Raw genomic sequence first — 11,430 nt, forward strand, 5'->3', positions numbered from 1 at the left:
CTTTGGAAAAAAAAAACAGAAAAAAAACTGTTCTCTCCCCACCCCCCACCCAACTCAATTTTTCCGGGTTTCTTCCAGGCGTTCCCATCTCTAGTCAGGACTAGAGTATAAGTATAAAAATTCAGCCTTGAGTTAGATCATGCAGTCCACCTGATGAAGCATCCGATTTCCAAGGCAATTCTGGAGATGGCTGGGAATAAGGTCTCTTGTGACCTTCCATTGCTGAATTATGACCTTCCCTCCCTTCTCAGGCATGGCAGCCTTGGACAGCAGTGCCTCAGGCAAGATGGGGCTGCGTGCTGTCATTTACTATATGATGACAACCATCATTGCCGTCTTCATTGGAATCTTTATGGTCCTCATCATCCATCCAGGAAAAGGGAGCAAGAAAGGCCTCCAAGGGGAGGGCAAGATTGATCAGGTCCATGCAACGGATGCTTTCATGGACCTCATCCGGTGAGCAATTTTTAAGCCAGGGCAGAATTTTCTGATGTTGGGCTGGTTATGGAAAGTATGAAATGGGTTGGAAGGAGGGGAAGCTGTCATTCATCTGTTAACGCTGCAGTGAAATGGAAGTGGCAAGGTGACCCTGGAAGTAACTTTCTAGGGCTTCCTCAACTAATATTCTCCAGCAGGAAATGAGCGGTGTTGGTTTTTGTTTTTGTTTTGCTAGACTTGTCCAACTGAACTCTGTGATCCCTGTTAGTGAATTTCCTAACTCAGCAATCAGGAGAGTTTCAGTTCAGGGGTCTTTGTATGGTGATTAACCACAACCCAGCATCTTAAAATCTTCAAACTGATGCTGAAGGGTCATTGATATCCTTGTGCTTTTGTCTCTTGTAGGAATATGTTTCCACCCAATCTTGTAGAAGCCTGCTTTAGACAGGTAAGAAGAATTGAAGATCCTAATTGGGAACTTGCTTATTGCGACCAACTCTGAGTAGCCCTCAACTTTTGTAACTAAAGTTGAAACCAAACCCTACAAACGATATTATTAATCAACATTTCAGCATATGACCAAAACTGTCTTTCATATAAACAATGTACACTACAGCTCCCAGGTAAATTAGTCAATGTGGAAATTGTGGCTCAAGCCTTCCTTGTTCATTTCGGATGATTTGCTGACTGACCTGTACACCACTCAAGACATTTCTCATCTGCAGGGTTTGTGAGAGTTGCTCATTTGGATGTTGTTTCTCTCATAAGGGCCCGAGCTGATCCTTCCTTCTGCTTCCCTTCCAGTATAAGACTCAATACAGTGTCCGGGTTATCAACAGAACGGTTGTGAGCAACACTTCTCCTGCGGCCATGTTGCCACAGCACCCAAAGCGGGATACCAACAGCAGCGGTTTCAACTACAATGCCACCATGGCCAGTTTGCCTCTTCTGCCACTTGAAAATGCTTTGGGAGTCTGGAATAATGTCACTAACGCTCTAGGGAGCTTCCCGGAAGTGCTGAATTTTGAGGAGGTCATGCCCGGCCCGGGTTCTGTCAACGGGGTGAACGCCCTTGGCATCGTTGTCTTCTCCATCTGCTTCGGCCTGGTGATTGGCAACATGAAGCAAAAGGGACACCCCCTGCGGGAGTTTTTTGACTGCCTCAATGAAGCCATCTTGCGGATGGTGGCAGTCATCATATGGTGAGGACAGGGTCCCTCCTAGCCCGAAGCAGGGGGCAGGCTGTGGTATCTTTTGAAAAGCAGTCTTACTCTGTGCTACTAATGTGGTTAAACCTACGCAAGGATAGCATCAGCTGAAGGGTCAGAAAACCTCCAAGTATCCCACGTGTAATGTACAGGGAGTCCTCGACTTAACGACCACAGTTGAGCCCAAAATGCATGTTGTTAAGTGAGGCGTTTGTTAAGTGAGCTTTGCCCCATTTTGCAACCTTTCTTGCCACGGTTGTTAAGTGAATCGCTGCAGTTCTTAAGTTAGTAACCCGGCTGTTAAGTGAATCTGGCTTCCCCCATGGACTCCGCTTGTCAGACGGTCGCAAAAGGCAATCACATGACCACGGGACGTCATAAATACAAGTCGGTTGCCAAGCATCTGAATTTTGATCACGGGACCGGGGGAATGGTGCAGGGGTCGTAAAGGTGAAAAACAGTGTTAAGTCACTTTTTTCCAGTGCCGTTGTAACTTGGGTCACTAAGCAAACTAAGTCGAGGACCACCTGTACTTATTCCAATTTTAATCCTACCACTAACGAGAGTTATCTAGGTAGATTCTAAAGCTGCAGTAAATGCAATTATATATGCAGGAGGTGTCTTCATAGATTTGTCTCTGGCAGTTGGTAAATAAAGGTAGAAGGGAGCTTTTCACAGAATACAGTTGGCGGAAAGACAAATGAAAGAGCGCTATTACCTTCATGGCTTACTTAGGAGCTTCCCCTTAAAGTGGAGGTCTTCAAACTTGACAGCTTTAAGACTTGTGGACTTCAACTCCCAGAATTCCTCCTCCTGTCATGTTAGCTCAGGAATTCTGGGAGTTGAAGTCCACAAGTCTTAAAACTTGCCAAATTTGAAGACCCTTGCCTTAAAGTATCAAAGGCAGTTTGATAACCTCAGTTTGATGCATAGGAACAACTGAATTCTCCATAAATAATGAAGGACACCTTCCCCAGCCTGGTGTCTTCCAGTTGTCTTGGGATTACAACTCGGGATTTTTAGCCATTAGACTAATCGAGGGGTCCCCAAACTTGGCAACTTTAAGACTTGTGGACTCCCAGAATTCTGGGAGTTGAAGTCCACAAGTCTTAAAGTTGCCAAGTTTGGAGACCTCTGGACTAGTCCGTTAGTTTGTTTCATTTATTAAATGTAAATGCTTCCCATCTCACTGTTGGGTGGCTCACCAAAGGATTTTAAATATGAAAACCATTAAAACTAATGAGGATTAAAAAGAGGATGGGTGGCACTGGGTTGGGATCTCTACCTCATAGCTTAGTTGACCAAGCCCTGTTGGAATTGTATAATCATTACATCTGAAGGGCACCAGTCTGGGAAACCTGGGTGACAATGACTAATTTTTTTTCTTCTTCTTAAAGTGTGCTAATTACTGTAAATTTATCTGTTTTAGCAGAATTGCTTGATGACCAATAAGGTTGCATGACAACTTTGGAATTCAGCAAATCTGAAACTGTTTTTACTGGCAGGAATTTCAATTTAAGCATTTAAATTGCCTTAACTCAGGGGGTCTACAACCTGCAGCTCTGGAGCCACATGCAGCTCTTTTGGCCCTCTGCTGCTGGTCCCTGTTAGTTGATCCCACCACTGGCTGGCCCCTCCCCTCCCCTCCCTGTCACTCCTCACCTGGCCTGAGAAGATAAGGGTGATGGCAGGGGATGGAGACTCGCTCCATATTCCAGAGCAGGAGGTGACTGGGTGGGAGTGAGTGACGTCCACGCCCACCCACTGGTTCTTAAATTATTGGCACCCAGTGTTTTCTGTGGGAAATGGCTCCAAATGGCTCTTTGAGTGTTTAAGATTGCAGGCCCCTGCCTTAACTAAATCAGCATTTGCTGATCAACCAGGAGATTACAATTGGTTCCGACTGGTAGTGGACCTTAGAAGCTTGATTTAGATTTGTCCGCCAACGTTTTCAAAGAAAAAAACAAAAGTCCAGTTGCCTTTTGGAAAAAGTGCCTTTGGGAGAGCTTGGAGATCCTTCAGCATGAAAAGCTAGTAAACTATCGACAGTCTTTCCTGAAAGCACAAAGCATTGTCTGTTCTCCATGTTGGCTCAGAGCTGAGTTGGGAGTTGAGCACTATTCTGACATGTTTCGTAACAGGTACGCCCCTATTGGGATCCTCTTTCTCATCGCTGGTAAGATTTTGGAGATGGAGGACCTGGCAGTGATGGGAGGCCAGTTAGGCCTGTACACGCTTACAGTTATTGTGGGGCTCCTGATCCACGGCCTCTGTGTCCTTCCACTCATCTACTTCATTGTCACACGGAAAAACCCCTGGATCTTCATGGCTGGCCTCCTACAAGCCCTCGTTACAGCCTTGGGAACATCTTCCAGGTGATGGTCTCTCGCAAAGGAATGGGACAGGCAGGCAAGCCATCTGGGTACCACTCCCAGGAGACTCTGTGTGTGTGTGTGCGTGTGTGTGTGTGTTGTTTCCAACTTGCTTTTTGGAACTTGCTGTTGGAAAATGTAGCTCCCAGCCAAGCCAACAGATTGGGGATCTTAAGTCACAAGTAGTGTATGAGTGTTGTGTGTCGGATTAGTTGCCAGGCCCTTTTGTTGTTCACAGTTGGACGAAGCAGCTCTTAACAAGATGGGGAGAAGCAGGAGTTAAGGATTTTGGCTTGGAAGTATGGAGAGAAAAAAAGCTTTTCTTTCCTTGGAAGCAACTGGTAAGCCTTAATTTACTCCAGCAATCTCAATTAATTAAAGGAATTAATTGTTAATGTTGGTTTTTTTATCAGTTGGGTTTATGTTTATGATCTTATTGTTGCTATTATTTAAATTTGTATACTGCCCAATCTCCAATGACTCCGATGAGCAATTCACAAGTAAAAACATTTAACACCTGGAAAAAAAATACAGTAATAAAAATAGAAGAACAGCAGAATAAAAGAATGACAAAAAACAGGAATGAAATAAAGACATCCACACAACTCAAAATTATTGTTGCTTTGTTAAATTGCTTTTAATCTTGTATGCTCCACAGAGTCATTTGAGAGACAGCCATATAAATGGAAATAATGAATATAATATTATAATATTATATAATATAATATAATATTATTGAAAATGCTTAGCAACTCTGCTCAAATTTCATCCCAGGCAAATTGCATTCCTGCTTGTATAAGAGGATATAGGATTATGAACTAAATTTATGTCCTCCTAAAAGGACATAAAAGATTCTTCATTCAGGTTAAGAACTTTTCTGGTTTGGGTTTTTTTTTTTGTAATTTTAAAATGGCTTCTGCATCACAGAAAAATTTCCATACTAGTTATCATTGATTAAAATACACACAGGCACACTAGCAAAATCTGGTAATTCACATTCAGTCATAAATATGAAAAGATTAAAAATGTAACATAAAATAGTGAAACATGTCATTAAAAGTAGAAAAGTAGCAAGGTTAAAATCTACTATCCATCAAAAACATTTAGAGATTTATATGGTTCTGATCTAGACTCAAATGGTCAACCTAGGACACTGTTTCTCAAATTTGGCAACTTTTGGTTGTGTGGACTTCAACTTCTAGGATTCCCCAGCCAGCAGGAAGTCCACACAGCTTAAAGTTGCCAGGATTGAGAAAAACTGGTCTAAGGGCCTGTCTTTGTTGCAAAAATGAAATATTATCCATTTTTCTATGAATCAGCAAAATATATGTGTGCAGATGTGAAATTTGCTTGCTATTTTGGCTCTCCTTGCAATCCTTGACAGTTTTCTGAAGTCCCTCCAAGGAAATGGATGATCATATAAAACATTTTAAATATCTTAAAGCCATTCTTGGACAATGTTGGAAGAAGGGGAAAAGACTAGTTGACACCCAGTTCGGCTCATGCCTGTTTCACTCATGGGCTAGGAATAAATTTGAAGGCAGTGTTCATAGGGATGAGGCTGACACAATATGTTTATACTATAGTTAGCTGCAAGCGGGGAAGGCCCTAGTGAGCACCAGGTTAGTGTTGGGTGCCAACTTCAAAAAGGCCAGATTGAGGGGTCCTTGGTATTCTTGGAATTTGGTTGTTTTCTTGCAGACATTTCAGTACCCATCTAGGTAACATCATCAGTGCTAGAAGGAAGCCGAGTTTGCAAGAAAACAAACAAGTTCAGAGAGCACAAAGGGCCGCCACACTTCAACTCTGAACGACAAATGTTCTCTTATATCAGGCCCAGCTTGCATTCACTTGAGCAGAGTCTCTCAGAGAGATCACAAAAAGCAGGCAAATCCAATGTTGGAGCAGGTGTTCACATACCAAACCAAAGGCTTTGCGTCAGTTTTTAAGCTTTGTGTTCGAATTAGGCTGAGAGGAGCCATCTTGGGTCCCTTTTGGCCTTGTTCGCAAATTATGAGATGTTTTGCTTCCAGCTCAGCTACTCTCCCTGTCACATTCCGTTGCCTGGAAGAAAACAACAGGGTGGATAAACGAGTTACCAGGTTTGTTCTGCCGGTGGGAGCAACTATCAACATGGATGGCACTGCACTTTATGAAGCTCTGGCAGCCATCTTCATTGCACAGGTCAACAACTACGAGCTTGACTTCGGTCAGATCATTACTATTAGGTGGGTACAGGCACGCGTAGGTGATAAACTACCTGTAAGGACTCGCCTTCTCCCGTCCCCTCAAGAAAGCAGAACACTTGAAACTGGAATCATTTCAAAAGGAACTTTTACTGGGAGATAGTGGTAACAAGGAAAGCAAGGCAGGATCTGAAATTTGCGCTCAAAACCGTTAAAAGTTGAAGAAACCCCTTTATCCAGTCCAAAAGCAAGCCAATCCACAGGTGCGAAGTTGTTACGAAAACCTCGAGCTGATAAGGTGATAAGCAGCTGTTTGAAATCTCACTGAGACAGAAAAAAAAGACGGCCCCAGGCTACTCCCTTCCCCCTCCCCTTCCCAGGAAGGTACATCAAAGGAAAGATCAGAGACAAGGAAAAGTTGTAAATTGGCAGCCAGGCCCTCCCTGCAAGAATGGCCGTGTCCTGATAGGGATCTATGGGGATTTGATACTACTTGTGCTGGTTTGCATTGCCAGGAGTACTGTGCCGTTTAGCACAGAGGTCCCCAAGTTTTCCAGCTCCATGGAGTGGCGGCAGCGGCAGCGGGGAGGTGGTTTTGAACGTGCCACAAATGCAGCTTTGTGCACTTGCCCATCACTTGCGCAGCCTGGTTCCCAACGGGCCACAATCCGACCGTTGAGGACCCTTGGTTTAGTACATATTTGCCATATGAGATTTTGGATATGTGGATAGTGTCCTTCTGCATTTGTTTTGCTTCCTTACATCTATTATTTCAAAATTCAGTTTTTAAAGCTTGCTGCATTTTACATCAGCAAAGAATTTTTTGATTTGTTGCCCCACCTAAATAATTCTGCAGAATTATTTCTCAGCTTTCAAACTGCAGGTTTTAATGCAGACTTCTCCAAACTGATGCCCTATCGGTGGTGTTCTAGATTATAATTTCCATGGTGCTTTGGCCTGTGAGAGTCATAATCCAGAACCACCTGGGGAACACCAATTTGGAGATGAAAAATAATCTATGAGGCTAGATTTTCGAGGAGTCCTATAGCGAGGCACCAACTTACTAATGCTCCTCCAATCTAACCAGTGCATCTTTTCACCACAGCATTACTGCCACAGCAGCCAGTATCGGAGCTGCTGGCATTCCGCAGGCGGGCCTAGTGACTATGGTAATCGTGTTGACGTCTGTCGGATTGCCAACGGAGGACCTCACTTTGATTATGGCTGTGGACTGGTTCCTGTAAGTCCCTGCGAGGGAGAAATGGATGGGGCTAAGGGTTATACTTGTATTTAAATCTACTTTAAATAGATATAGCCCACAAATAGACCTCTTTTTTTCCTCCCCATCTCCATGTCATTGTAATGGAGATGGCAGAATTTCTCCTGCCCAACTGCCATTGAAAAATGAGATTACCCACATTCAGGGATGGAACACCTTTGTAGAAAGGACTGTATAAGGTAGTCCCCATTTAGCAATTGCAGTTGAAACCGGCACCTAGGCTGTTAACCCAAGCAGTCAATATGTGAAACTGCAACCCTACTTATAGTATTACTTCAGCTGTCGTTAGACAGTCACTGCAAGAGAATCCCCTGTAACATTTTTGAGTACCTGTGGTAAAAAAGTAAGATAGATTTAAAGAAGATGGGATGTGGCTGTTAATTCAAAGGGCAATCGAGTACATAGAAATAAAGATGGAGTCATTGGAGGAAACCAGAGGGCAGACTTAGTTCCATTTCCTGTTCTAAACTTAGCAGAACTGTTTTTATATTTGCCGGTCATATCTACCCGACCCGCTAGAGCAGGGAAGCAAGGAATGTTGTGGGTCCCATTCGGACCCAGAAGAAGGGCCTTCTCTGTGGTGGCTCCCTCTCTAGAACATCATCACCCCCACCCCCAGAGATTAAACTGGCCCCCATTCTAATACTCTTTTGGAAGGCTCTGAAGATGTGGTTCTGTCAGTGGCCTTGGGGAACCCTGAGCAGGATGGAGCCCATTAAATGGCTAGTATAAATGTGTGTTGTCATCATCCGAGTGGGTTATTATTTTTGTTTTTATTTTTATTTCTTTTATATGTTGTTTTTGTAGCCTTATAAGCAGTCTTGAGTCACCATGTGCCAGTAGGCGGTAATATAAATTTTCTAAATAATAAAATAATTTGCCAGCAATATCCATGTGAAACTTCAATGCCAACTTCTGCTGGCATTGAAAACTGCAGCCTTCTCCCAAGCAATTTTCGACTTGACAATTCCTTTTTCTTCTGCTTCCAGAGACCGTCTCAGAACTACCGTCAATGTGCTGGGGGATTCACTGGGTGCTGGTGTTGTAGAGCATCTGTCTCGCCATGAGCTGGAGATGCAGGATGCTGAGCTCAGCAACTCAGTCCTTGAAGAGAATGAAAAACCATACCATCTAATATATCAAGAGAATGACACCCACAAGCACCTCAACAGTGAGACAGCAATGTGACTTGGAGGAGCGGAGTGCTGTCGGGATGGGATCTGTAAAATGTCACAACTAGAGAAGCAAGAGCCAGCCACAGTCCTCCCACAAACTCAGTTCATTCGTTTTCCCTGTTCATTTCACCAGAAAAAAAATGAATTTTTTTTCTATAACAGTGATTGTGGTCCTACAATGATGATTTGACAGTAAGAGTTTGACCTCACCTATCCTGCCTCTTAACCACAGCTGGTTAGTATCCTGCACCAAGCCAACTCCACATTTCCTTGCCAAGAAGATGAACTTTGAACATATTGTGCTGTGCCATAAAGACCAACTAATTTAAATTTTTGTGCTACAATTTTACCGATTGTGCTCATTTTTGAATTTTTTTTTAGCACTTGAAAAAAATGCAGCCAAATTTTATATATATATATATATTCTTAAGTTTTCGCGGGTACTTACATGTATGGTATTCAGCTTTGTTTAGGTATTTTCCCACGTCATTATAGTTGTGCTACAACTTTAAAAGCACAACTATAATGACATGGGAAAATGATGCTTTATTGGTATGGAAAATGTTTATTTATGAGGATCATTAAAGTGGAGAATTATGTACAGCCTGTGTTTTTTAAAAAAATGATATGTACAACATGCTGCTGCTTCATTACAATTGAACATGTAGTCCTTGTTTAGCGACTCTTTGCAGTTACAGTGGTGATGAAAGACTAACTTTGTGACCCTCACATTTATGACCTTTGTAGGGGTTCTTGACCTTTGTCAAGCTGAAGTAAAGATTGTAAGCACAAAAGAAAACTGAAGTAAAGGTCATAAGTACAGTTAGTTTCATTTAGCAACCATTTTGCTTAACAACTGAGTTGCTAGTCCCAGTTGTGGTCACTGAATGAGGACTGCTTGAACTATAATATCATAATGGCAATGCTTATTTGCTTTTGTTTGCTTATTGGTTAATTGTTCAGAACACAGTAGCTTTATCAAGCCAAGATGCATAGAGCTCAGTATCTTGGTGTTTTTTTTTAATACATTGGTAACTATTATCAGAGACAAATAAGCAAGGCAGCCTGTCCTCTAGTTGCTCATAGCATCAGGGCACATAGTCTTGAATTGTGACTCTTGGCTTTTGATACATCTCTGCTCTCCCAGTTGTCTCACATCCTTTGAAAGCCACTGAAGATACAGTTCCGTTGTCTCTTATGTAAATCTCGGGACCTGGATGACTGACTGATCTCCATAAGGACCAGTACTCTCCAGAGCCACCACACTCATGCCTTTCCATGTATCGATTCAAAAATAATGTGTGAAAAAGACTGTGGAATGTATCATGGTACACCATCAATATTCGATTTACTGCAAACAGGTATTTGCAAAGCTTACCTAAGAAACAGCTATTTCATTTTGGCAACTTATCTGGGAAAATGTTTTTATTAATCAGAACATTATTTGGGTTTATTACAGGTGTTGATAGGAAAAGTCTTTTTACGATCAAATCCAAGACATTAGCAAATCCAACACTCTCAAGAGTTTTTTCTTTGCTAGGCAGAGAGAACTTTCCTTTACACTTCCTGGTTATTTTCCTTTTGCATTGCATGACAACACACCCTTCTTTCCCTCTTCTAGAGGTTTGCTTGTTGCATGCTTAATTGTTGCTCAGTCCTTGCCTTTGAAGTGGAGTAGCCAGATCCATCTCTTCCCTTGCCCTTCTTCCCTCTCCTAGACAGCTTCTACCCTAGTCTCCCACCCCCATCATCTCTGGCCAAGTGTTGCTGGTAGCTTGGGGCTTTAGAAACACTGTCTGCCACGAAGCACAATAGTGGGAGAGGATTTTCTGAGACTAGTGCTATTTGACACATGATGCTGAAAGGAAGCTACCTGTTGCCATCCATTTTGTTGGGATGATGAATCAAGTTGCTGGGCTGGCTCTCTGGAATGCTTCCCCTGGCTGGCCAGTTCCTCCATCCTATTCTTACCAAGTATTGTGGGCTGCAGAATGGCTTGGAAAACAAGTAGTTGAATTGTGAATTATAAACCTTTGTCCTGGGATACAGTATTATTAAAAAATGTGTCCTGTGATTCTTGTATGAGTGGGCACACTCCTAGTCCCTTCCCCGAAGTCTTGCCGTCTGATGGGAGTTACAAAGCATGCTTTTCCATGGCAGTCTGCCCTGTGAAACACTGTGTCCCTTGAAGTTTGGCAAGGCTTCTATCTTAAACTCCTGTAAAGTTTTAAAGACCTGGTTTTCCTCCCAAATGTTGGGATCAGATTGAAAAACTATACATTCGAAGATCAGAATTTCTTTTGTTTTTAATGTTTCAATGTGTTTGAAGTTTTAATATGGTTTTATATGCTGTTTAAACACTTTAAGAGCTGCCCAGAGTTGGTTAGAAGATGGGCAGCTATATAAATGTTTTAAATAAAATAAATAAAAATGTATTATTTAGGAGATACTTTGTGGTCCTCTGGTACAGGTGGGACAGTATTCCAAGCAACTACTTCCTTATTCATTGTGAGGGCTAGATCACATTTAGCTAGCTCCCAGGCTTTAAGGCAAAATCCACACTGACCATATGATGCTTGGCACAATGGCTCCTAGGTTTATTGATAGATGACAGCATTCCACTTCTGGGACAATGGGCACGAGAAATGTTAACAATACTGATGTGCTACCTCTTATAACCTGTTGCTCCAGCTGATAAAAGCAAGTAGAGGCAATTGTTCCTCACTCAAGAAAAATGAGGCAACACGGCAAGGACAGCAAAACAAGATTGTA

At 42.5% G+C, this 11,430-nt stretch overlaps 1 protein-coding gene across 5 annotated transcripts in view; it reads left to right on the top strand.

The window, feature by feature from the left end:
* The window catches only part of LOC113435203 (excitatory amino acid transporter 1-like), a 31,108-nt gene extending 21,849 nt beyond the window's left edge, over positions 1–9,259 (top strand). For all 5 annotated transcript variants that reach the window (XM_087922855.1, XM_087922854.1, XM_087922857.1 and 2 more), the window contains 7 exons: positions 252–456; positions 844–886; positions 1,243–1,640; positions 3,788–4,021; positions 6,052–6,246; positions 7,310–7,444; positions 8,473–9,259. In XM_087922855.1, the coding sequence (XP_087778981.1) occupies positions 252–456; positions 844–886; positions 1,243–1,640; positions 3,788–4,021; positions 6,052–6,246; positions 7,310–7,444; positions 8,473–8,671 (1,409 nt within the window). In that variant the 3' untranslated portion in view covers positions 8,672–9,259. The remainder of the gene's footprint in view (positions 1–251; positions 457–843; positions 887–1,242; positions 1,641–3,787; positions 4,022–6,051; positions 6,247–7,309; positions 7,445–8,472) is intronic.
* The last annotated feature ends 2,171 nt before the right edge of the window (positions 9,260–11,430 follow it).

This window comes from Pseudonaja textilis, chromosome 1 (genome assembly GCF_049901715.1).
Source record: "Pseudonaja textilis isolate UNSWEBS1 chromosome 1, rPseTex1.2, whole genome shotgun sequence".
In the NCBI taxonomy this organism is placed as follows: domain Eukaryota; kingdom Metazoa; phylum Chordata; class Lepidosauria; order Squamata; family Elapidae; genus Pseudonaja; species Pseudonaja textilis.